At 41.3% G+C, this 27,750-nt stretch overlaps 1 protein-coding gene across 3 annotated transcripts; it reads right to left on the bottom strand.

Annotated features, from left to right (window-relative positions):
• On the bottom strand, positions 1 to 27,750 carry ano7 (anoctamin 7). 3 transcript variants are annotated; one of them, XM_083774113.1, is made up of 26 exons: positions 27,617 to 27,744; positions 27,452 to 27,502; positions 23,871 to 23,973; positions 22,958 to 23,006; positions 21,649 to 21,782; positions 16,704 to 16,811; positions 15,828 to 15,964; positions 14,097 to 14,154; positions 13,561 to 13,671; positions 12,897 to 13,065; positions 11,402 to 11,492; positions 11,162 to 11,258; positions 10,399 to 10,542; positions 9,863 to 10,000; positions 9,345 to 9,443; positions 8,653 to 8,755; positions 8,307 to 8,418; positions 8,141 to 8,195; positions 7,346 to 7,443; positions 6,635 to 6,762; positions 5,670 to 5,875; positions 4,379 to 4,512; positions 3,327 to 3,417; positions 2,374 to 2,493; positions 2,225 to 2,275; positions 1 to 1,034 (listed from the first exon to the last, which is right to left on the bottom strand). In XM_083774113.1, exons 3-26 carry the CDS (start codon positions 23,970 to 23,972, stop codon positions 942 to 944), a joined length of 2,628 nt encoding a protein of 875 aa, XP_083630239.1. In that variant the 5' UTR covers position 23,973; positions 27,452 to 27,502; positions 27,617 to 27,744; the 3' UTR covers positions 1 to 941. The 3 variants fall into 3 exon arrangements, with proteins under 3 accessions (XP_083630239.1, XP_083630238.1, XP_083630240.1); XM_083774112.1 differs by lacking the exon at positions 27,452 to 27,502 and having other exon boundaries at positions 27,617 to 27,750; XM_083774114.1 differs by lacking the exons at positions 2,225 to 2,275; positions 27,452 to 27,502 and having other exon boundaries at positions 27,617 to 27,750.

Here is a 27,750-nt window from a genome sequence, read left to right as displayed (position 1 = left end):
CACAAAGTTTATTACACAAACAGGAACATATATAGTGCTGGATCATAATGACGTGACCACAAGATATGAGACAAAATAACGTGCCTACTGCAACAAGGCTGACCTTGCTGTCGCTGAGATGTCTCTCGTAGCCTATCTATAAAGTATGCTACCGTTCAGGCAGTACACAATACATATCAAGTACACTGTGTCTCAAGTGCAAGTACACAGACATGGGCAACTCATGATTATTATAACACTAGGGATGTCCCGATCACATTTTTTGGCTCCCGATCCGTTTCCGATCATTTGAAAATTACGTGATCGGCCACGATTTCCGATCACCCTATCCGATCAGGACAACCCTAGTTTGTTTTATATCACCATTACATCACCTAATCAACATGAGTTAGACTTTAATATATTAGGGCCCCTCACTTCACACGGGTGTGATATTAGCGCCCCTCACTTCACATGGGTGGGATTTTTATTTTATGAATAGATTTTAGGCATGCGCATTCTCAGTTCAAGTAAAAGAAAATGCAATTCACCAAAGATCTCAGTTACCTGAGACGTTACACCAGTTACACCAACATTTTTATAGACCATCATTCGTCATAAGTACGTTATCCAAGGTGGCCCAGAGTCGCTAACTGAGGGCAACGACAAACACTGTACGATATACAAGAAAATAACAACTGATCAATGCCCCTCATTAGATCAGAGCAAAAATAAAAGAAAATGGGCAGGCCTATGTGGAAAAAAACAGGGAGTAATGTGTCACAGGGTGTTGGGTGGAGAAGGGGGGGGGGGGGGGGTACTGTGTCATGGGGTGGTGTGGGTGGAGATGGGGGGGTACTGTGTCATGGGGTGGTGGGTGGAGATGGGGGGGTACTGTGTCATGGGGTGGAGATGGGGGGGGGGGGGGTACTGTGTCATGGGGTGGTGGGTGGAGACGAGGGCTAGTCTGTAGGAGGTGAAGGGTCTGGCTTCCGTTGTCGTAATTCTGTGGATTGGACCACTGTCTCAGCCACAATCACGTTCTTCCCTAAAGACTGGAGAGACACAATGCTTTTACATTACATTACTTACTAGCATACAGTAAGTAAAAGTATCAATACTGCAGTGTAGAATTAAACAGTCAGGAATTTAGTACAAATGTATTGCTATCAAAATGTCCTTAAAGTACCAAACGTGGAAAGTACTCATTATGCAGAATGTCCCATTTCAAGTTTTCAAATGTTTGAAAATATTTTGAAAATAGCAGATCTACAAGCTCACAATGCGTGAGCTTGTGCATCGGCTATTTTCAAATGGCCGAAATGTAGGCCTGAAGTGGTTACTGTATGTTTTGTAATAATAATCATACTAACAGTAGTAACTAAAGCTGTCAAATAGATGCAGTGGAATGGAAGTACAATATTTGGATCCGAGATGTAGTTGAGTAGAAGTAAAAGTATTGGAAATACTCAAGTAAAGTACACCACTGCATAAAACCACCAGGCCTTTCAAGGTTAAGCTATAACTTAAGCTTCAGAAAGGGATCTACGCATGCACACTGTCTGGAACAAAAAGGATGCTCTTCATTCAATTATTTAATAAAGACCATGTACAGTACAGTACAGTACAGTACAGTACAGTACAGTACAGTACAGTACAGTACAGTACAGTACAGTACCACTCACTTCTTTATACACAGGTTTAATGTTTGTCTTTAGTTCAAAGTTTGTTTAGTAAACGCTTTGACAATGAAGGGAAGATTTACGTCATAATGTGTCGGTTACATCATATTGTCTCTTTATTGTTAATGGCGTTTAATGTTTGTGTTGGCACCGTATGTTTATACATCACCTAATCAACATGAGTTAGACTTTAGCGCCCCTCACTTCACACAGGTGTGATTTTTAAGTTCCAGACAGTGTACATGTGGGAACCCTTTTCTTTGATCATATAGATCCCTTTCTGAACATTCGGCCCCCTCCTGGTTGTCCTATGCACCTGTCACTATAACTTTTAAGGTGTCCATCAGCCTTATTTCAGTAACCTCCTTATTTTTTATTAACATGCCCTGAAAATGCACACAGACCACCCATCTGACCTCCCAGACAATGGGTCAGTGGGTCACAGATTTATTTTATGAGTCATGACTCACAAATAAATATATATATTTTCTGTTGCCTACAATTTTCAAATTAATTCAAAAGATTTTCCAGAAAATATAAATAGAATAAAATCAAGCGCTCACCGCTGCATTTTGAGCTTGTGGATCTGCTACTTTTGATGCTTTTGTGTGACACTGTAGTATGATCAAGTAGGGCATTAATTTACGAAAAAACTCCAAAAGTTAGAATGTGGAGATAAGAGATTGCTGCCAGACATATATACTGCAGTTACCTGGTTGTCTGCCAGGGCCTCTTTGGCCATGTAATATTCTCTCTTTATCTTGATCTCCACCTCCTCAGGGATGTCAGGAACCATCAGGTCGATCATATGGCCAATGAAGAAGACCACATGCTGACAATCAACCAGTTATTAGTAGAACCCAAATGCACTCTGCCAGACATGCAGAGCATCCAGCAGCCCAACACAGTAACACAGTAGTCACTTTGAGCGCTCTACCATCAGTTTTCCTTCCACTGTGATTTTGTATAAACAAAGGTATATACTTGTCCTAAACTCTTGTCCTGAATCTATAAAACCCTCTCCAAAAGCACCTCTTTACAGTTTTCTACATCTAAGGATCCACAAAGCGCTTCTTTTTCTTTTTTCCCCCGAACATAGCACTGAGTCGGCTTTTGCAACATTCGGCACGGCAACTCGCTTTAGCTTGCTCGGTGGTTCCTCTTTTGGCTCAAGTGTCAATGGTTGGATTACATAATGTTTATACATTAAATTATTGAATTCTTAGTTAAGTTTGAATAAATTAGTAAGCCTAAAGTTAGTATGGGGCTGGGTTTTATTTTATCCCTTGATTTTGTAACCCATTTGTCACCCGATGCCAATTGCCTAAGCTATAATCCTGGGCGCTACTCTCCCTTTGTCAACCTGGGGAGAGCCCCGAACTGAGCTCATCCTTTCTTCAATGCCTGAGGAGTGAGCAGGCCGCTTCTTATCCCCTGACAGGGGGAGTTTCCGCGGTAGGACGTACCTCGTGGAAGGAACACGCTATAGAGCACCGAAGTCTGACGTCAATATCGGTAAAGGGAGCTAAATCCACAGGTTCATGTACATTTTGATTTGCATTGTAATCCCCATAGGGATTACAACGTGCGTGCGTACGTGGGTGCGTCCGTGCGTGTGTGTGTGTGTGTGTGTACACGCACACACCCAATCTCGTGCAATCTCACCTCAAATACGATAACAAAGGTGAGTCGAATCGCCAACAGATGAAAATATTCAGGCAGCAGGTCTCCATTCTGATCCCTATGCCCACGATACCTAAAAAGGGATCGATAACAGAATGACTTATATCTGTCCGTCTTGGTGTCTGACTGTCTGTCTCTGTGTCCCTTTTATGCCCATATGGGGAAAAATGCGTTTTAACAGCGGGCAACAGCCATACGAATTGTCCGGAAGTGCATTATTTGTAAATGGGACCCGGCAACTACTGGCGATAGCAGGTGATAGCCAATGAAATTCATGTGTTGCTTTGTTTGTTTACCTTCCATACCACCTATACGAGGACATAGGTAATGACAGCAGGAACGCCCAATAGGCGATTTGTATCGCCCAGAGTCGCGTTGTCGGGAATTGGCTTCTCTGATTGGCGGACCCAATCCATCTACAGAAATTGGTTGAGCATTGTGTGACATTTGGGGGCTACACACGTTTATTTTGCCATTGACTTGAACGCCAAATGCTGTGACGGAGGGGGGAGTGAACCTACACACAATGCCACGAGTTGGAGCGGTTAGCACCACACCGCTCAAAAATATGTAATCTTGACTAATAATTCTAGATATTGCGTCCTCAAAATTTGAGGACGAAATGTGTGGATGGAATGTGTCCGCAGATATTGCACGCTGTGATTGGCTGGAAGGTGTGTCGTTCCGCACTGTGATGGGGGACACCGTTATAAGTGGCAAATAGAGGGGGGAGAGAGACAGAAGGGAGAGAGAGAGATGTCATATCCCCCGAACGGATATGTACTAGTATCAACAATGTATGTTTTCGTATGTGTCAAGGTGATCTGTCACAATACTTTTTCATATTTTCATATTTTATAATCTTGCCAATCAAAATTGGCATGTGTGTGGGTGAGCGGGCATCACAAATCTGGTCACGTGACATCCAGGCATGGTGTCGCTGCAAAAATGTTACAAATGTGACCAAACGCTGGACTGATGAACAGCACAGTTCTCGTGCACGCTCTCCATAAACAGGTCTGCTGCTGATATACCTGCAAGGTGTGCTGGAGAAGTTTCCCGGTGCTGTTGAGAGGGTGAAGTTGACGTAACCATGGAGACGGCTGTTTGTGGTGTGGGCATAGTACAGACGAGGAAGGAAGGACGTCGTGAACGCTATCAGGAACGCCTTGGAAAAGAATAATAATATAATAGACATCAATACACACACACCTAATGTTGCACACACATCACACACACTAGAGGGAAACAATGAGCCTGATGTGTCCCGGCCCAAATCAGTGGGTCGGGCTCAGATCTTTTTTTATGATCAGCCCTTTATTTGTTTTGTTTTTTACAAAAAAAAAAGAAACAACGGAATACAAATATGTGTGTACATTATATATGAGCATAAAAATATAATATAAAACAAGGATAGTAAAAAAAAAAGAAATAAAAATTGTTTACACGACCAATAACGGTCTGAGGGAAACTTCGGCAGCCCATATCTACAGTATCTACTGTATCTACTGACCCACGGTTGTCCGCCACAAAAGGCCTCTTGCCCCGGGATCTGGACAGGGCCCCTGACCCCCTGTCCAGGGTCCAAATATGGAGCTGGTCTGTTCTGACATCACAACACTCCATATTTGGGCATGCCTGACACAGACCTCCATATAGGAATAAAGGGACACAGAGAGACAGATCCAGAAATCTCCATATACGGGTACAAAGGGTATTGCATAGCCAGGTGGGGCATGAATCTCTAACTTCCATCGTTACCAACTCGGGTGCTCTACATCTGGGCAACAGTCTAGTTATAATAAAGTTTAGAACACAAAAAAGTAAACATTATCTTGTTTTTGAGGGGCACTATCCCCTCCAATGCATGGCCAAGTCTATGGACGTTAATGTTTGTTTAGTTATGATGAGTTTGCTAGCCAAGTCTATGGACTTTGTTTAGGGCAGCAAATGAAAACGTAAGACGTCATCTGGCTGATATCTTGGTAAATGGTAAATTCATATAGCGCCTTTATCCAAGGCGCTTTACATAGATTGTGCATTATATGCATTACATTCACCCATTCACACACACATGCATACACCGATGGCGGCGGAAACCATGCAAGGCACCAACTAGCACATCAGGAGCAATTAGGGGTTAAGAGTCTTGCTCAAAGACACTTCCGACACTTTGCGGTTACCATCCAGCCACTCTACCCCTGAGCCACCGCCGCCCCTTGTATTAATTTTGTTTCATACAAGAAAGGATGGACAAATGAATGAAACCATACAAATCAATGTGGAAAAAGCTTCACACAGAGAGAGAGAGAGAGAGAGACTCACGTTGGTGATGACAGCAAGGTGTGTGATGACCTGCAGGATGTCCAGCCAGATGCCGATGCCTTGAGCCCGCTCCACCACCGGGCGGCGATACTCACGCACAAACTTCTGAGCATCCAACCTCACCTCCACCCAGTTGTTCACCAGGGCAAAGACTGGAGCCAGAGGGCAGGCTGCTACGAAGATGGTTATGAAACCAAACTGTAGAACTGTAGGAGAGGAGAGGAGAGGAGAGGAGAGGAGAGGAGAGGAGAGGAGAGGAGAGGAGAGGAGAGGAGAGGAGAGGAGAGGAGAGGAGAGGAGAGGAGAGGAGAGGAGAGGAGAGGAGAGGAGAGGAGAGGACCATTGTGAACCATGTGTGCAGTACCTTCAGTTGTCACGGTGATTATATTTTACTTGACGATCATAATTGTCAAACAAATAAATAATTGTAATTGACGATTTAATTGTGTTTTATTGCACTGAACTTGTACCGAATTTACTGGAACATAATACAAATAATTTTGATTGATTGAATACTTTATTAGTCAGAAATGTAAACAGTATGTGGTACAGTACAGTCAGACATTAAGGTTAAAGGATGACACAAAAAGGGTACCTTTTCGGCAAAATGCATTTTAGGCTTTTTAACACACATTGCACAGGGCAGACAAATGACTTAAATATATGACGATTGTCGTTGAATATGTCAAATAATCACGATTAGGCCATTTCAATTGTGTAATAACTGTGACAGGCGGCCATTATTAGTCCAACAGTAGAATATCCTTACATTGAAACTATAAACACTGTAGCCAGATGCCAGGTCAATAATGACCTGGCATCTGTCTACATAACATGCTATCCAAATGATATCTTCAGACTACGGCGGAAGATTGGGAGTGAGTTCATCCCATAGTTTGAGAGCCAGAAGGGAGAAGAGTCACTATATACTGCTTGGTAGCCAGTGTTTGCTATGCAGTACGCACCCATCTCCAGGTACTCGTCGAAGAGTCCCTCACACACCAGCAACTGGTAGTCCCTCTCCCAGGGTGACTGCTCTTCTGGTTCCTCTACAGGTGTCATGTTCCTCCTATGCCACCAGGCCTTCAGTTTCCTGAATGTGGTTTACAAACTTTACATTACACAATTTAAATAATATATATAGTTGCGGGGTAACTATAGGGGTAAATAGTTTTAATCGTATTTTTTCATATATCAATAAATGAATTACTTGATCATACAGCTTCACACAAAAGCATCAAAAGTAGCAGATCTACAATCTCGAAATGCGACACGAAGCAGCACGTTTTGAGCTTGTAGATCGATTGAAATCGATCGATTGAAATCGTCGAACGATTTGAATTGATCGATTGAAATTTGACGATTTAAATCGAACGATTTAAATTGATCAATTTAAATTTGACGATTTAAATCGACCTTAGCTGCATGCATAGCTTCTGCTATCATGACTTAAGCTTTCTGAATGTGCTTTACATACCGTACATACATACAGTGGGAATACTTCACTGGTTATTTCATCTGGTTTTGTTCAAGATCTTACATTTACATATTAACCATGCACGTTCAACCTGGTATCACTATGTTGGTTAGTTGTTTCAAACTTAAAGTTTGAAATTCAAAGTGCAAGGTATTTGTTTATGGCTGTCATTTATGAGGCCATGTAAATGTAAACTTACGGTGAGATGAATTCTTGGACGTTGTTGATGATCTGTTTCCCAACCATGATAACGAGCAGCTCCTGTGCCAGTTCTATCAGACAGCCTCCAGGACCACACTACAATTATATAGGGGGACATAAATTAGTTGATGATTGATTGATTGATTGAATACTTTATTAGTCAGAAATGTAAACAGCACTTGGTGCAGTTAGACATTAAAAATATATGCAATTTTTTACTATTTTGAAAAACATTTTAAACTAGAACTGCACTCTGTAGAGTGCATACTTGCTTGTTGCACACTAGTAGGTCATAAATGGCCTACTAGTGCGCAAGCAGAGCGTGCAAGTACTTTCGACCGCTACAAACTGTAACGTGTTGAATTATTAGGTTTAACTATTTGCTACCTAACTACTTTATGCATTTAGAAAGTAGTATTATTAAGTATGGTACAAGTTTCTATCTATAAAAGAAATACAGTTTTATCGATTTAGAACTATTCTGGATCCCTTTTTAGTTTCTCAAAGAAAAATAAATCATCGATATCCGATGAAAGAAAAAGGTATATAAACTGAAATATAACTTGATGGTTATATATTTGATGGGGAGCCAGTGGAGTTGGTGTAGTACAGGGGTGATGTGACTGATGACAGGGGTTTTCATAATAAATGCGAACTAAATACAACATAACATAAATAATATAACTGAAACTATCAGGAGGCAGGGGTGGAGCTAACATCTGTCTTAAAAATGTAAATGTAAAACTTTTGTCTCCATAGACCATACAAACATGCAAACAGAATACACACTCACATCTTCATTGCGTATTCCAAACAGGGTGTGATACTTTCCAGGGTAACCAATGAACCTGGAAAATATAGAAACAGGTCAGCAGGATGCTGTGATTGAAATGATACAGAAATAACATACTTTAAACACTTTTTACACTAGAAATACGTTTTGTGTCTTTGTGTCTGACCTTCCCTTGAAGAAAGCGATATAAACAGGAGAGGAGTAGAAGTTGACAAACTGGAAGATGAAAACTTTAAGGATGAACATGTCTTCATATTTGGATTGAGTTCGATGCATCTCTAGAGCAGAACAGAAACACCAATATGAACTGGACATAGTTTTCTGTAATACAAAATGTAGATTAGAATAATAAATTATTATGAATACCTGGCTGTCGTAGTTGGACGTAAGGGAGTTAAGCATGTGGAAGTGTGAAAGGAATGGAGAAGATGAGGAGGAGAGGAGGTGGAATAAGGAGAAGAAGACGAGTAATACCGGTAGCACACTCCAACCGAACAGGGACTTTAACTCACCCCATTGTGTGAGGAAGTGTGCCAGGGATATGTAGACTCTGGACAACATCAGAATCACCAAGAGATTCAACACGGAACCTGAAATGCTGGCGATCCTACCTGCCTACACAGACAGACAGACAAATGTGGAACCAGATATATATGAAACTAGAATACTAGATGAAAGAAACAAACTGTATATTGTGTGTAATGTATGCACTATGTGTAAGATACTCTAGGGACAGTGCCCTCATTCAACACCCTCAAACTACTCCACTAGAGGGAGCAACAACAACGATCTGGTACCACCCACATTTAGAATAACTACTCTGCCACCAAAATGTGGAATTAAAGGGTGTAAATGACTGGTTTCTTTCAAAATTGGCCTGAACAAAACAGCCAGGAGGAGACCATAAGCGGAGGTAAATGTAAATTCCCTTAGAAAGGATGTGTCATTCACTGCCACCATTTCTCCATTTTTTTCTCCTTTGTAAATATATTGTATTTGTTCATGACATGTATTATTGTTGTGTACATGATTCATTGAATACATAAGACCACAATGGAAACAAGTCGCCAGGACATTTATCCTTAATGTCTGACTGTACTACATGCTGTTTACATTTCTGACTAATAAAGCATTCAGTCAATCAATACGTGTGCTGTGTGTACCATTTGCATTGTGTGTACTGGTGTGCAGTGTTTGTACTCACTGACGACATGAAGAACTTGGCTTGTGATTTATGAATGATGATGGACAGAATGGAGCGATAGAATATGATCCCCACCAGGAAAATCATCACCACAGCAATCTGCAAATAAAGCCAGTTCAATCACCAGTTAAAGCTACACTATATGCAACTCTACTGGGGTGAATATTATTTTTTAACCATTCTGTGTGGCAGGTAGAGTATCTCTGCTGTCGGGCAGAAACCACTACCAGTGGTAAAAGTTCACACACACACACACACACACACGCACGCACGCACGCACGCACGCATGCACGCACGCACACACGCACGCACGCACTTTTTGTAGGTCCCTTATCGTACATCACTGCACCTCCACTGCCAATGTCTGAGAGGCTAAATGTCATCAAGCGATGGTTCGTGGCTCATATGCCGAAATATAATGGACCTTGATATGAAAAGGGTTGAAAACCACTGCGTTAGGGCTCAGAGTCAGTCTCTCACCATAACAATGATGACCATAACACTAGTCAGTTTCTCACCATAACAATGATGACCATAACACCGGTCAGTGTTCTGTTGAATCGTTCTTTGCCAGGAAAGTAGGGCTCCTCCGCTCCGGTCACCGGGTTCCTCGTGGTCATGGGAGCCATCGCTGCGAACTCTGGCCTGGGACGCTCCTGTCAGGAGTCACAACCTGTCACCTTTTAACCTTCCACCTCTGACCTTTACAGTTCTAAATCCTAAATCCTCCTCTCTGCACCTGAACTAAACTGGACGGGGTGTGTGTGAGTGTCTAGAGACTAGAGAGAGAGCTCTAGAGAGAGAGATGGATGGATGGATGTTGCTAATGATCTGGGGACCCCCCCAGAATAATTTGGGGGACCCCCCCCCCCAGAATAGTGTGTATAGGCAGTTTCCTTAACCATTTAAGCCATACTGTATACGTTGTGGTATAATAAATAACAAAAATGGCCAATCTACAAGCTCATGTTACATCGTGATTCAAATTAGCCATTAGAGCTAAAATGTTCAAACATTGTAAACATAAAAAGGAGAAGAGTCCCAGATGTCAGACCTCAATGTCGGTAAAGGCAGAACAGTCCCATCGATACGTCAGAGTGGAGCTTCTTCTCTTCCAAGACTCCAGGAAGCTCACAGCCCACAGAGACATGAACACAGAGAAGAACACTGTCCCTCCGTTATCAAACAACAGGCCTGCCTATACGGTACACACAGGTGGAGAAGGTCAAATAATTGCTTTGTGTGACAAATGAACGTGGCAAAAATGACCAAAGTACTGGTCCTGTGTCGTGTACCTTTGGACTACATTCACTTTATTTTTTGTGGGGACACTGTTGAGTGCTCAAAACCCATAACTTAGTCACTAAGTTATGAGAGTAGTGAGACATGTTGTGAAACAGATAGTGAGACACACAGTGAGACAGTGCAGCACATCGCTCTGCGCTCAAAGTATACAGTAAATTGACCTTTAAAGTCTTTGACAGACTGGAAGTGTGCCAAATGAAATGCCTGAATATTTTTCATCAAACTATTCAATGCCTTCCATATCCATACAGTTGGATGCTTTTATTTGTTAGTGAAAAATCAACCCTATTCTGAATAGAAATTGTGTTGCTTCATCACCGCTCTGAGTTACAAATCATTGTTTTCTATGGTGGAGAAGCTTTAATAGTATAAGATATATTTAAGCTTTTTGGAATGAGTGTTTTTGCTTATTTTAGATATGCTGTATTATGTCATGGGGGCAGAAATAGCACCGAATACTATAGGGAAGACCCCAAAACCCCTTTCTCTCCATTATTAGACAGATACAGTACCTTGTATACATGGCAGATGCTCGACAGGTTCCAGTAGGAGCAGATGTTACAGAGGGGACACATGACGAAGCTGTCCCCACTGGCACACAGCTCCCTGCTGCAATACACACACACACACACACACACACACACACACACACAGGATGGTGTAAAAGGTGTTTCAAGAGATTAAACCACACCATGTACACACACACACGAACACGCATGCACACACACACACACACACACGAGTATACTCACGCTGGGACATCAGTGTTCACGAGCCAGATTCCAAACATGAAGACCAGTAGCCCAACAACAGAGACAGGCAACAACCATGCTGTATAGAACCCTACGCGCACACGCGCACACACGCACACACACACACACACACACACACACACACACACACACACACACACACACACACACACACACACACACACACACACACACACACACACACACACACACACACACACACACACACACACACACACACACACACACACACACACACACACACACACACACTTGATCATCATTAGTTTTGTCTCCTTTGCAACCCTGTAGAATAAGAAGTATCGGTACTATAGACGAATAACAGTTGAAGTCCACACTAATTATCCATAATGTATAAATGATGGATAAGGGGTCAGGACAACGATCGAGACCTTTTCGTGGAGGGGTCAGAATAAAATTTGGACTTGTTACTACTGTAGCTGTTACTGTTACTGTTACTTTGACAGACCTGTGTTGTTTAGATTAAACACAGCAGCACCTGGGAGGAAGTGGACTATGAAAGGGGAAGAGACAAAACAAGTTCATGTTCCTACACAAAAGATTAGGTGGTGCCTCATTTGCCTGGTGTTATTTTTTCTTCCCCAGAATGTGTATTAATCTATAAAAACTGCTAAAACATAGCATAATTATGGGCACTTAATACCTTTGTACATTGTTTTTGTATGGTTGTTTTTATGCTTATTTCCTAGTGTAATGTGCTTCACTGTCTGCCTGTTATTCTTTTATGTTTTATGTGGGGACTGCAGATGTTAATATGCAATGTCCTGCATGTGCAAAAACAAATAAAGCTAAAAAGATTTGATGAAAAGGGAAAGAGGCTGTGTTTTTCACTAGGGATGTCCCGATCACGTTGTTTTTGCTCGGGGATCGGGGCAGCCCTAGTTTTCACACAGTAGTGAAATTTAAACTTGTATATCTAATCTGAAGTAGATTATAGATAGTATTATAGACAGTATAGAATCACATCTTCATATTACAGTATCATGGTTGGTAACAGTGGCATGCATGATCCTACCCAGCCAGGCAAAGTACAGGGCTATCTTCATAGTATACAGTATCATGGTAACAGTGACATGCATCCTACCCAGCCAGGCAAAGTACAGGGCTATCTCCATAGTATACAATACAGTATCATGGTAACAGTGACATGCATCCTACCCAGCCAGGCAAAGTACAGGGCGATCTTCATAGTATACAATACAGTATCATGGTAACAGTGACATGCATCCTACCCAGCCAGGCAAAGTACAGGGCGATCTCCATAGTATACAATACAGTATCATGGTAACAGTGGCATGCATGATCCTACCCACTACCCAGCCAGGCAAAGTACACGGCGATCTTCATAGTATACAGTATCATGGTAACAGTGGCATGATCCTACCCAGCCAGGCAAAGTACAGGGCTATCTTCATAGTATACAGTATCATGGTAACAGTGACATGCATCCTACCCAGCCAGGCAAAGTACAGGGCGATCTTCTCTCCATAGTACTCTCTGATGTGGTCCAGGGGCTGGTACCTCCTCCAGCGGGACCAGCGAGCCCAGTACTCTAACAGGATCTGTCTGAGAGACAGACTGTCTGGAGGCACCGCAGGGCCTCTCGGCTGCTCACAGGGACCCTGCAGACAGACAGACAGGCAGACAGACAGACAGACAGACACACAGACAGAAGGTTTTACTTAGCAAATGTATTGGTTTGATATATCCGGCTAGTCTCGTGAGCCCGACTGTGTTGCCCCCAACAATTTTCAAATGCTGCCGTCATACAGTCTGGAGCATGGAAGCTCTGAAAAATCTAGACTTGCTGCTTAGAATTAATGGGACTTCAAAAATATGTTTTAAAGATATTTTAAAGCTTCCTTCCGTGGCTTTCGTAAGGTGTAGTGTGGCTAGCGGCTACGCAAGACTATTTCCCCTCCTGGTCTGTTTGTGCATAAGCCTGCATTGTTTATGGGAAGCAGTGGTGGAAAAAGTACTCACATTTTGTACTTAAGTAAAAGTATCAATACTGCATGTAGAAATACTCGATCATTACAAGCAAAGTCCACAAGTGTGTGTGTGTGTGTGTGTGTGTGTGTGTGTGTGTGTGTGTGTGTGTGTGTGTGTGTGTGTACCTGGTGCAGGGGGAAGGCAGCAGTGAAGACCTGCTCACTGACCAGCCGGTCAATTCCCACCTCACCTTTCTCCACGACACCATACGGAGTTCTGGCTAAGATCTCATACAGCTGGCAGGCAGGCACGCACAGACACAGACACACAGACACAGACACAGACACACAGACACACAGACACAGACACAGTCACACAGACACAGACACACAGACTAGCCTCGGAAACCAAGATGTTTACAGTCACACACACACGGCACGAAATTCTTTTTAATCCAAATAGCTGCAACGCATTGCAGCATGAGAGCTTGTAGATCTGCTACCCTTCAAATCCATGAACTTGAGCTCCACAATGCATGAATCACTGACTTATTATTTAATCCCCCCTGGGCCCCGTCGTCGAAGCATTGAATTTGTCTCGTTTTTAGGGCTAGAAGCTTCGACTTTAAGAAAAAAACGAAGGTGAGGCCTACTACATAGTATTAGCTAATAATAATAACCAATTGGTTGTAATTAACAGATGTAGTAAAAGAGACACTCACCACTTGATGTCTCTGGGTTGGTTTGAAGAATGTCTCCATGTCCCTACTGCCAAGAAACCTGTGTACAAATGTAACATGTAACATGCAGCTACTGCCGCTAGCACCATTAACCATCACTACATCATTTTGGGAAATTGTAAAGTGTGCTTACTCCTGTTTACTGTTATCTTTGTATCCATGGCACGTGATCATCATAAATTGTAATTGTGTGGAAGCTTGATTCTGTGTGTAGGAAAATAATTTGGAATTGGAAAACTCCTAAGATCAGCTCCAACCTTTTCCCGTCATAAAACCGCTGGTTGCCTTTCTCTACCTAACTTTTTATTATTGGGCATTCCAATTAAGAACGATCTGATTTGGACATCAGCTGGTTCTCAAATTACCTGTCAGGAAGAACACAGGCAGTTGTGTTGTTGCTGATGGTTCTAGAACCAGCTGTCTTTCAATTAGTAAAGGTGTCCCACAGGGTTACTGGCTTCCAAGCCACTACCACCAGATCTCTATGCACCAGATGCATGTATCTGTGAATTGCAGTGGCATGCTGTGAACTCTTCCATTGTGTGACCTTTATCTTACACCCTAACCATAAATGTAGTCATGGGTTAAATTAATTACTATTAGTTAAAGCTACAATCTGGTTAGGCTTGCTTGGGTTTAGTGTGGTTAACTATACTGTAAGTTTCACTGACATTGATTCATAATCAGATATTCAGAGTATTTGTCTCGGTTTGATTGTTGACTCTACTCTTACCTGAACCTCTCCTGTGTGTCATTGTCATTCTGCAGTTGCTGCTGACAACTGACTGTACCTCCAGCTGCCAGTAAAATTCAAATGTGTTGCTCTTTATCATGTGCCCACATTCACTAAAGAGACATTGCACACACACAAGGACAGGTGCGTAGGGAGGACATTTCTTACATAAGTTGTCTCGGACCAACTGACCTTTATCTGATGATGATGGTTCGTTGGACTGAAACAATGTTCTGTAGGCCTATTCAATAAACATTTGCATTTCCCATTCAAACAGTTTAGATTACAAATCTGTATCTCTTCATATGACAAATAGCAGAGGTAGCAGATCTACAAGCCCATTTTAAACACTGTAGATTGACTGTTTTCGCTATGTAACCACTTGAAACCCCAGCATCCATATTCCGGGCACTAACGTTTTGCGCCATGACATGATGTGAGCTTTTAGATCGCCTATCTTGGGCGATAAGATTTGGTGTAGATGGGGGAAAAACGTGGTCCAAGCACAGAGCCAGCTAGCTCTTGATGTGGTTAATGTGGTCAACATTCTATTTGTAATAATCAAACATAAATGTCAAACATAGCAGACAGTCTAGTCTACTTTTACCAAAAGGAAATGCATGTATTGAATTGAGTCTGACTAGAAGCAGGGATGGGGGGGGGGGGGGGGGGTAGGGGGGGGGGGTGTATGTGGGTAAAAGCAGAGGCATGGCATTCCTAACTTCCCAGCTGGTTTCTTAATCAGGTGACAATCAGCATTAACACCCGGCATAACAAACCCATAGGCTACTGGATTTCTTCTCCACTTACGGTAGTCTAGTTTTTATTTGTTGACACAAATGTCAATAATAATTATTATTCCCAGTTTCATCATAGCTTAATTTTTTATTTAGTATTTGCCATTGAAAAAAGGTAGTCGACAAAAAAAATCATCATAGTTTTAGTCAACAAAATGGTGTAGTAGTAAGGTGGAGTCTTACTTCTCCATCTTGTTGTTTCTGAAATCACAGGTGTAGTGGTACGGTGGGGGGTTGGGAACGTCCTGCCTCAGCAGGTTGGGAAGTGACAACTTCTCCAGGACTTCCTTGGTCCAGTTGAGTTCCGGGGGCGTCACCACCTGCACCAGTACACACTAGTTAGAATGGACTGTACCTCTGAAACTGGAACTAACTTAAACTTAAACTAAACCTAGCGGTTAAGCAGGATACATCCTACCCTATCTTCTGTTTCAGGTGCCCCAGTCTTTTTTTAATTGAAAATGTTTTTTCTCTTGTTTTACGGATTGCATATCTTCCTGACTTGTGTTATGTATACCCATGTCTCTTGTGCGCACATATACATACAGGCACATGCACACACACGGATTTTTGTTATTATTTAAAACACTCACATTGGCACAGATGCACTCACACACACACACACACACACACACACACACACACACACACACACACACACACACACACACACACACACACACACACACACACACACACACACACACACACACACACACACACAAATGTATTTTAAGGAACTGCAATGGAAATAAGCCGTTGAACTTTCTTGGATTTATCCTTTTGATGGTGCATGGTGTATAATTATTATATGTGTATTTTCTGTGCATGTAAACATTGTCAATAAACATATCAATCAATCAAACCTGCACCAGTACACACTATAGTTAGAATTATCTGTACCTCCTGCACCAGTACACACTAGTTATCTAATGATCTGTGTTCAACAATATTTAACATAGTATAACATAATTGTACATAGTATATTAGCATTGTTACGGGAACTAGGGTATACTGTGGTTAGGATCAGGGTTAAGGGTTAGGGGTCAGACAGCTTACCTCCAGTGGGACACGGAGACTGATCTCTTCAGCAAAGTAACACAGAACACTCCAGGGAGCGCTAAGGAGAACATAGCAGATCTTGTTCTTTGCCTGCTGAACTTCTGTCTGAGAAATGGAAAGACACACACACACACACACACACACACACACACACACACACACACACACACACACACACACACACACACACACACACACACACACACACACACACACACACACACACACACACACACACACACACACACACACACACACACACACACACACACACACACACACACACACACACACATCAGACTATATAAAATACCTAGTAATAGTAGATAGTAGTTGTAGCAACAATTTGCAATTTAATACATAAAATGCAGAGAGACATGGTAGTGCCACTGCCTCAGAAAAATAGGATCCCAGGTAAACCAAGAACATATGGCATCCGTCAACGATATACGATCCAGAAATAATCTGTACATTGAATTTAGGAAACCATTTGTGGTCAAGAAAACTCAAGCCAAAGTAACACAAACATGAGAACAAATGACTACGGTATGTCTTCATGGTATTCATATCTAGGCTGAGGTTCAGTCTTGTCGACTAAATGAGCCGTTAAAGTCTAAACCGTTAAAGTCTAGCTTGTAGATCTACAGTAGCCTACTATTTTCACTATTTTGGAAGATTTGTTTGACTATGTGTGAATATTCTTTCCTGTAATTAGCAAGGCAAGGCAGTTTTATTTGTATAGCACATTTCAACAACAACAAGGCAAGTCAATATGCTTTACACCGAACAACAAGCAAAGGAAATACAATAGGCTATAAATAACAGATACATGTACAGTGCAGGAGAGAAATAAATAGAAAATAAAAGCACCTCAATCAAAGGCAGCGACAAACAGAAAGGTCTTTAGTTGTGTTTTAGAATAAATAAGTGTAATAACCAAATAAATCACACCCGTGTGAAGTGAGGGGCACTAATACGTAAATGTTCCCTTCATTGTCAATAGCGTTTTTAAAACCAACATTGAACTAAAAACAAACATTAAACCTGTATATAGGAGCGACCCTCAAAAGGGAGACATCGGGTTGATAGTGGTTAACAAGTGGCTAACAACTGTGTCTGCTGTGGATTCTAATTCACTGCGGTGCATCCGGCTTTGGCGACTGTCTACTGTATATACAAACACAGTTTGCATATACAAACACAGTTTGTTTATACAAAGCAGTGACACACTCCAAATCGGCATAATAATAATAACAATAAAAAAAAAAGAGGGTGAAAAGCAAGCACTTAGCTAGAGCATCAATGTGATGACATTTGGGTTCTGTTCAAGCTTGTTGACACAGAGTCTTACCAAGGCATTAATTTTATGTTCTCGACATTCCCTACTCTACCCCGGTGTCCTGGTCTATGACATTAATTGGTTGATTCAGTGACTTATTTATTGACACAGATCCTGTGCACAACGAGTGCAAACATCAATTAAAAAGATAAACACTAACTGGGTTTTAATGTGTGTGTGTGTGTGTGTGTGTGTGTGTGTGTGTGTGTGTGTGTGTGTGTGTGTGTGTGTGTGTGTGTGTGTGTGTGTGTGTGTGTGTGTGTGCATGTGTAGGGGTAGCAGAGGGAATTAATACAATAGCAAAACATGTGTATCATCAAATAAATATAACCGATAAAGGTCAATAACAATTCAGTTAAAAAAAACATATATTTTCACTTTTCTGTGTACCACACTAGTGCAACACACTAGTATAAAAGGCTTCATCTAAATTATTAACAGAGAAGTCTATAAATAACCACTAAAGAGTCAGTCAGCAGCACCTCATGGGCAGCAGCAAAGTCCATGCGATTCCCTTATTTCACAAACTTTGTTAAGAGCATGTCATTTGCTTCCTCCTCCTAGCTCCTCCCACAGTGCTTCACTCCCTGGCGTCATCCATGACCTGCAGGAGGCCTCCGTAGAGGTCTATGTTTCTGATGTAGTCCACCCATGTGACATGCGCTGTGAGCATCCACTATACAGCAGTACTGATTCTACTTTCGCCATGAACAGCTGCACCTTGGGGTCATGTTCCTTCTCAGATTTCCACACTCCTCATTCTGTAATCCGTACAAGGCATTACCGGCGATTGCACGCCAGACCTTCTGATCCCGTCTGTCGAGGCAGTCCAGGCACAGAGAGATTTGAGATATGAAGCATCGCCCTGCTGGAAGTGAAATTGCCAATCTTCCTGCACTCCTTTTTCTATTGCCAGTAATAGTTCCCAATTATTTTCTCTGCTGTGTCCGAGTCAGACTAGGGCAATGCCATTACATCTGTATAGTCGAGGTCTGTGATCGCGATGGGATGTATTCACCGAGTCTTCCTCACGTGTCAGCGGGTGACAGCCAAATAACATTTCCAGAAGTGCATTATTTGTCAATGGGGCAATTACTGGCAATAGAGCGTTGCAGTCCCGCCCCCTTTCAGAACGACGAATGGGCCCAGGAAATGATTCTCCATTCATTTTCTCCATAGGCTTTTCAAAAAGTATTTATATAAAGACGGTTACGCTGCAGACAAAGCCAACTCGGATCGAGACAAATCATGACAATAATTACAATGTTTTGGGCCGATTAAATAATTAGTTAGAAGAAAAACAAAACAAATAGTGTTGTATCCTGCCTTTATTTTCTTCTTTCAAATTATTTGATCGGCACAAAATATTGTGTTTGTTGTCATGATTTGTCACGATCCGAGTTGGCTTTGTCCGCGGCGTAACCGTCTTTATATAAATACGTTTTTGAAAAGCCTATGGAGAAAATGAATGGAGAATCATTTCCTGGGCCACTCGTCGTTCTGAAAGGGTGCAGGACTGCGACGCTTTATAGCAGGCAAGTTGATAGTTGAAAAGTGGGCGGAGGAACGCCGGGAGAATGTCTTCTCCCTGCCACTGATTGCGAGCAGGGCATGTTTCCGTCCCGGCAATAAACAGGAAAGGGTCCAGCGTATCACTGAAAACGCCCAAGAGTATGTCAAACTTTTCAGTCTCACCATCGTGGGTCAGAACTTTGGCTCGAGTCAACTATACTGTAGCTTGCCGCAGTCATAGTGTTCTCAGGAACACCATACAGTCCCTGAGTTTCCCCCAGTGTATAGTGGCAAAAGCTTTTTGGAAGCCAATAAAGGAAAGGTAATTATTTGATTGAGTATTTACTGTATTTTTATATATATTTTGTCTGTCGGTGAGCAATCTCGTTTTCTGCTGCACTCATATTGATTGAATGAATACTGTAGGCTATTAGTCAGAAATAAACCGCACGAGGTACAGTACAAAAAAGTCCTGAACTCCGTTCCATTGTGTTCCTACAGTATATGCATTCAATTCATCAACATAGCATACAAAATGTACACAATAATACTGTACATGTCATCCACAAATACTTTAATGGGTTCTTTAATTCTTTAATGGATGATATCAGTGCATTCCACATTTTGGTAGCAAAATAGTAGAATTAAAGTTTTCTCAAATCTAAAATTTGGTAGTACCAGACCGTTGTCCCTCGCTATAGTGTTGTGGCTCACTTTGGAGAAGTAGTAGTCAGGTATGCAGGTATTGAGGGCACTGTCCCTTTGACTATCCTTCACTGCCAGATAAACAAGAATTGATTACATAGTCACAATTACCAGCTGCGTTATTATATCTGCAGAATTGTGGGTGAAATTAATTAGTTAGTTAGTTGTTGCGAGAGTGAGGTATAGCCAACACCAACTCGGGATTCCTGGATCGCTGCCCTCCACAAATTCCTATCCAACATCAGGTTCTTGAGCTCTGCAGGACTATGTCCGTGACCCGTGGTAGGTCCCCATAGAGGTCCACATTTCTGATGCGGTCCGTCCATGTGACACCTAGTGCCATTCGTAGCATTCTTGTGTAGACTGCATCCAGGGCTTTTTCCTGTTGTACTGTGAGGGTCCATGTCTCGGCCCATACAGCAGTACTGACTCCACAGCAGCTATGAACAGCCGCCTCTTAAGGTCTTCTCCCATGTCTGATTTCCACACTCTCCTCATCCCGTGCAAGGCTTTCCAGGCAAGTGCTCTCCGAACCTTCAGATACTCTTCAGTTGAGGCAGTCCAGGCCCCGAGGTACTTGAAGTCCTCGACTCGCTCGAGCACCGTCCCGTCTGCAGTGGCAATGGTTTTGTCCTCGGTGTTGACTGTCATTACCTTTGTTTTCTTGGCATTGAGCTTGAGGCTGATCTTCCTGCACTCCTTTTCTACTGCCAGTAGTAGCTCCCTTTCTTTCTCGACTGTATCCGAGATTAGGGTGATGTCGTCTGCATAGTCGAGGTCATTGACCAGAATACTGAAATTAGTTTCCCCCGGTGGATGGTGTCGAAAGCCTTTTGGAAGTGAATGAATGTGATCACCGCTGACAGTTTGCACTCCCTTACCCCTTCCAATATCCTCCTCAGTGCCAATATCTGCCCGACTGTTGTTCGTTCCGGGTGGAAGCCGTTCTGTGAGTTTCTCAGTAGAGGGTCTAAGATTGGTCTAAGACGATTGAGGATTATCCTGTTAGCGGGTGAAATAACTAGTTGGTTGTTGTTGCAATTTGCTGGCTGCAATGCAATGCTATCCCATTGGCTGAGAGGTCGGCTGTTAACACTACGGCCTGACTCTGATCGGACAGTGGCGTAGTTTCCGAGTAAAGACTAGCCATAGGAGAACCTAAATATAATAGTAGTCTACGCATGTGTGAGCACATTCTGTACGTGTCGGGGAGAGCAAGGCATTGCCTAGCAACCGGCTCAGGGCAAAAAGTTGTTTTTTAGTGGTGCCATTTCAGAGCGATAAAACACGTATATATACGTCAATCGCAGACAACCGATGGCTATTAAAATATATATGCGTCTATAGCAGACAATGTTTTAAATTAAATACCAATCACTTGCTTACCCGTTGTTGGAGGACACCAACAGTTTGAAGTTCAGCCAGGAAGTCCTCCCTCATTTTCCGGCGGTGAGCGGCGGTGACATTCGTTTTTCCTTCAGACTGCTCCTCCCAACTCTCCTCCCACACCAGGACAAAATCTATCTCACACACACACACACACACACACACACACACACACACACACACACACACACACACACACACACACACACACACACACACACACACACACACACACACACACACACACACACACACACACACACACACACACACACACACACACACACACAGAGAGAGAGAGAGACAGTGTAGTGCAGTAATCAGTATATGTAAATCAAGAACAACAAGTATAAATACATCCTTCAACATGTGTACAAGGAAATAGCCTACAGTAGCTCAGTTAATCTAATATGTAAACTAATATGTTTGTTTAACTCTATGGTTTGTTTGATGTTTTTGTTTTATCTTGTGGGTGGATGCATGTTAACAGTTTGGCATGTACCAACAGGACTGTTGGTAGAAGGTGAAGAATGTTGACATAACAGGTCTGAGTCAATATATAGTACATTGCACAGAATGACAGCATGTGTTCTGAGAGAGACAGGCAGGCAGCTATAATGAATTGCATTTTTATAGCATTTTTCCAAGTGCTCAAAGCGCTTTACAATGGTTCATTCATTCATCCATTGGGAGGTGAAGCGGCGAACAGACGCCAGCGTCCTCACTTCCCACATTCACACACCAATGGTGGCGAGCTCACACCGACTGACTCAGGAGGCAATGTAGGGTTCAGTGTCTTGCCAAAGGACACTTCGACATGTGGACAGGAGGAGCCTGGATTCGAACCGCCGGCCCAGGGATCATTGGACGACCTGCTCTACCTCCTGAGCCACAGCCGCCCTATGGTAAATGGTAAAATGGTAAATGGTGCATTTATATGGCGGAAGCCATTCAAGGTACCAACCAGCACATCAGGAGCAATTTGGGGTACAGTGTCTTGCCCAAGGACACTTCGACATGTAGACAGGAGGAGCCGGAATTCGAACCGCCGACCCATGGATCATTGGACGACCTGCTCTACCTGCTCTACCTGCTCTACCTCCTGAGCCACAGTCGCCGCAAGTTATATCTAACTTGAACAAACTGTACCAAAATGGATATGTGCTATGTGCATGTACTGTATGTAGATACAGTATAGTCTGTAAACCTGTGATATAACAATAAAAATATACTCTAATTCTCCAACAGTGTTTAGCTGGTACTGGTAATCAAGTAATTTCCATTCTATTTTCATTTTCTTTCTACTCACCGATTATACACGTAGTTATTCCATCACTGAACGTGTTCCTGTCCTGTTTCTGGGGGAAAGAAAAGCATTATGGAATATTTGTTAGTTTATTTTACTCTTTTCAAAGAGATATTGTCACTTAATGCAGCACTATGTAACCTTCCTATACTTCTACACCAGATTTGAACGTGGTTTCCCATGGAAGTGCTGTTTTTACCATTGAGCTAATAAAGCCTGCCTGCTTGCTCAGGGGATAAATTGAATCTTGACCATCAGGTCAAAATTCTGGTGTCTAGTTGGTGAATATGTCTAGGTGAGACATGACCTCTATAATGTCTCAATAGAAGAGAAAAATACAACCACCCAATACAACCACCCTCTCCCATACAGATTGGACAAAATTACATTTTGATCCTAAAAAAAAGTTGAGTACATATTGAGGCTTTAGTGCTCTATTGAGTTTTTTTTTAATACATTTAGATTTTGCCCACTAGAGTATGTTAGTAACTTATATGGAGTGGTTGTATTTGGTCTCCCATGCTCCCATGCAAAAGTAGCAGAACTACAAGCTTGAGCTTGTAGATTTTAATTATTACTATTTCAAAACATTTAAAACAAATCCTGAATTAAAAACAAAATTCAATATATTTCTTTCCGTAATTAAAACATTTTAAAAGTAAAAGAAATCAACGAAAAATTGAAGAAATTCCATAAATGAGAGAATAAATGTTTAAGAAGTAGTGAAAAAAGCAGATCTACATAGATCTGCTACTTTCACTAGTTTGGGTCCCGGGTCAAATTTCTCTTTTGGGTCACAGGATAAAAGGTTTGGAAACCACCAGACTAATGCATCCTGTAATCAGCCAGTAGCTCTGTTGTTGTTCTAGTGACTAACTTCCTGTTTCTGTACCGACAGAACCGATGACAGACAGACCTGCTGCGTGTTGACACTCCCATAGTCATTATGGTCTGGCTCCGTTGCCATGGCGATGAGAGTAGCACCATCGCCTTCCTCTGCTTTTCTCCCTTTGACCATTCTGTACACACGTCACACACGCACACACACACGCACACTTCAGTTAGGATACATTTAGCTCCATATGTGAATAAAACAAATTTCACCCACTTCTTCAGATCTGTAAACCTGTGATGTGACTATAAAATTGCTTCTGATACACTTTAATCTTCAGTGTGCGACGCTCAGGTTTATGGAATTGATCTAGTTTCTTGTATATTTTAAATGTTTGTAAAGTAGTTTTCCAAAGACTATACTGTGTCAGATATTGGTGAAAACAATGGAAGGCTGTGAAGGCTGATGGTGGAACATTATTTACAATAACTAACTACACCACCTGCACTGCAGTATTGTATATTCCTTAGAAATACTTCCATATATTATTAAGTGTTCTATATCTCTGGTGGGCCGCTAACTTTAAAGACAGCACGCATGCATTGCTTAACACCTACACTACAGGTCACACAAAGGACCATTGATCATCATGGCTCATTCCTATGTTAATACACACGCTGGTGTGACACTCGGCAGCCTTTGTAAACGTTGTTGAGGACCTTAAAGGGCCACTTCACCACTTTTGCAACAGATCTTATTTGAACGATGTTTAGGCCAACAGAAACACTTTCCTAGGGTTTTTATGTCAATTCAATTCAATATGTGTGTAATATGTGTTTTTAGATATTGTAGTCATAACTCCATCTTCACAACCAAAATCTTTCATGAAAATGTTGTCTCACTCTGCAATCCAATCAAACCCTAGTCAAACACACAGACCATTCTTTTTCTGGCCATGGGGTGCAAATTTCAAATTGTTATCTACTACAAATACTAGTGACTTCAGTTTCTTCCAGCTGTGAAATGCCCCTTTAAGGGTTGTTCTTAATCGATGCATGCATGTGCTCTTGAAAAATCTCTAGGGACAGTGGCAGACGACGTGGTACGTGTGCAATGACCAATGCAACACTGCAAATATTATAGCAAACACAACATACCAGAGTCTGGGTCATCACATAACAAAACTAGAACTGCACTCTGTCGAGTGCATACTTGCTTGTTGCACACTAGTAGGCCATAAATGGCCAACTAGTGCGCAAGCAGAGCGCGCATGTAATGTTTTCGCCCGCTGTAAACTGTCAAATCTCAGTATCTCTGTGAACGAACGTTTGAAATGATTAATGTTTAGATGTAATTATTTGCTACCTACTATACATGTAAACATTTAGTATTAAGTATGATTCTAGTTTCTATCTATATAAGAAATACTGTTTTATTGTTGTAGATATATTCTGGATCCCTTTTTTGTTTTTCAGAGACAAATAAATCATTTATATGTGTTGAAAAAAAAAGGTATATAAACTGAATTAAAATATGTTATACAGTATACTTTTTCTGTAAATGGTGGAATCTCAATATCTCTGTGAAGGAACATTTGAAATGTGTAATTATTAGGTGTAACTATTTACTACCTATCTACTTTATGCATGTAAACACCTATAAAAAAAAGTATATAAACTGAATTAAATTTTTTATTTTAATTTTAAATCTATTTCATGTTGGACTATAGTGATATTAATACTAAATCATGATCAGAGTAATATGTGTCTCTAACTTCAATTTCTATACTAATACTTTCACATTTGTTAAAATATACATGATCTAAAATATTTCCGTAATCTGTAGTTGGATTTGTATTTAATTGTTTAAAGCCTAATTTTGACATGTAGGTCTTTATACTTCTTTCTATCTCAATATTATGGTCTTCATTGAAATCTCCTATTATCAAAATTGCAGAAGTCGGAGATGATATATACTTTACCATGTTTTCGAGAAATGTGTTTAATTTTGAAAGGTCTGTTTTAGGTGATCTGTACATAAGTAAAGTACATAAAGTAGAACATATATATGTATGACAGAGCTAGTCATACACATACACACCACGTACTCTGGTCCCAGCAGATCAGGCACAATTTGATATTTTATTTTTTATTGATTATGTATATAGTATACGTATGACTAGCTCTAAATGATGACGTAAGAAATATATATAGTATATATATATAGTATATAGGCATATACTATATATGTATACATATATACTCTATACTCTATACTGTATAAAGTGTGTAGTTGTAAGTTGATTAGCGGTATTCTGTGGTCACTTTGGTCCAAAAACCGTGACAGCTGTTCCGCCATTTGAGGCTTACGCAGAAAAACATCAAATCTGTGCCCGTATTGCTGGACCAATGATGACGAAATGACCATATTTCTTACGTCATAATTTAGAGCTAGTCATACACGTATGTGTATGACTAGCTCTAAATGATGACGTAAGAAATACGTGTATGACTAGCTCTAAATGATGACGTAAGAAATATGGTCATTTCGTCATCATTGGTCCAGCAATACGGGCACAGATTTGATGTTTTTCTGCGTAAGCCTCAAATGGCGGAACAGCTGTCACGACAAATGAGACAGGCCGACCACATTACTTGCGCGCTCTGCTTGCGCAAGTAACTAGAAACTATAAAATAACATACACATATTATTTTTTTGCTCTGATGAAGGCTTCATATCCGAAACACGTAAGCGTTCCTTTTTGGTGTGTGCCAATAAATAAATGGAAATGTGAGTACTTTGTCCGCCATTTATTACATTTTTGGATGTGCTACCTTTTTGGATTTTTTTTTATTCCTATTTTCTTAAACATATTTAGAAGAATCTCGCTGTCAAATTGAAGTCCAAAACACAATGGCTATGTTTACACTGGCAGCTGAGAATCTGATTATTTGGACTATTAGTCCACTTGCCAGAATGTTTTGCTAGAAATGTAGAGTATGGGTCCCCACCATTTAGAAACTGCTGAGTGCAAACTTAGATATGTTGGGCAATTTTCATAATAGGGGGTTATATGTGACCATACCATTATTCATACATTTTCTGCAATGTCTGAACACGTAAATCTAATCTGATTGCTCTCAATGAACAGTTTTGACGGACACTCAGTCCTAAAGATCACAGCTGAGATTTGTCTGCAGTGTGAACACAGCCAATGAGACAAGGAAATCGTCTCTGTCAGTGGAGCCCTCATAATGTCCAAAACTGTTACTCTTCAGGATTCAAATAAAAAAAATAACAAAAGTAGCAGATCTACAATCTTGAGGATCTGCTACTATTGAGATTGTTGTATGATAATGTAGGCAGTGGCACTAATTTACAAACAAAAAAAACACAAAAAGTTACAGTTATGGTTTCTGCCCGACAACAGCAAAATGCTCCTTCAGTTCGTGATGATAGAAATTACCAAAGAGATTTTGTTCACTAACAGGGGTATATTTGACTTTGATCCAGCTCTTCAGTAAACAGAAAATACATTTTCAGGTTAATCAAGTGGAATTGGAAGTGATTACAGAAAGAGATGAGCAGACACAATTGGAACTGGAACACTGTAAAAGTGAAGCTGTTAATGGGTACTCTCCTGATTGGCTGAAAAGGTCACCTACCTGAAAATGTTTTTTTCTGTTAATTAAAGAGCTGGAGAGACGGGGAGACTCCTGTGAATGAACAAACACTCTAAATTACTATTAACCAAAACATCCTACCTTTAATGTGCAACTTGACATGACTGTACAGTGAGTGTTAATAGGAGTATAAAGATCATAGTTTACCTAAACTTATCCACTCAGTCCAAATGTCCACACACTTCACTGAACTTGCAAAACTTGGAGCAACGATGCAAACCACTTGTTCCGTTGAGTCCAGGTCACACAGAGACCAAACTACACTGCAGACCAGTCCAACA

The sequence above is a fragment of the Protomyctophum parallelum genome, assembly GCF_964188405.1.
Source record: "Protomyctophum parallelum genome assembly, chromosome: 9".
NCBI classification, from domain to species: Eukaryota; Metazoa; Chordata; class Actinopteri; order Myctophiformes; family Myctophidae; genus Protomyctophum; species Protomyctophum parallelum.
The sequence above is the reverse complement of the archived record's forward strand: the minus strand, read 5'-3'. Positions and strand labels throughout refer to the sequence as shown.

Excerpts from the sequence above, each read along its gene's own strand:
- ano7 (XM_083774112.1), bottom strand. The coding sequence starts at position 23,972 with ATGGTCAAAGGGAGAAAAGCAGAGGAAGGCGATGGTGCTACTCTCATC. Across the intron at positions 3,418-4,378 it reads TTCTCCAGCACACCTTGCAG|GTATCGTGGGCATAGGGATC; the intron begins GTATATCAGCAG and ends ATCCCTTTTTAG. Across the intron at positions 1,035-2,224 it reads CACAAGCTCAAAATGCAGCG|TCTTTAGGGAAGAACGTGAT; the intron begins GTGAGCGCTTGA and ends GTGTCTCTCCAG.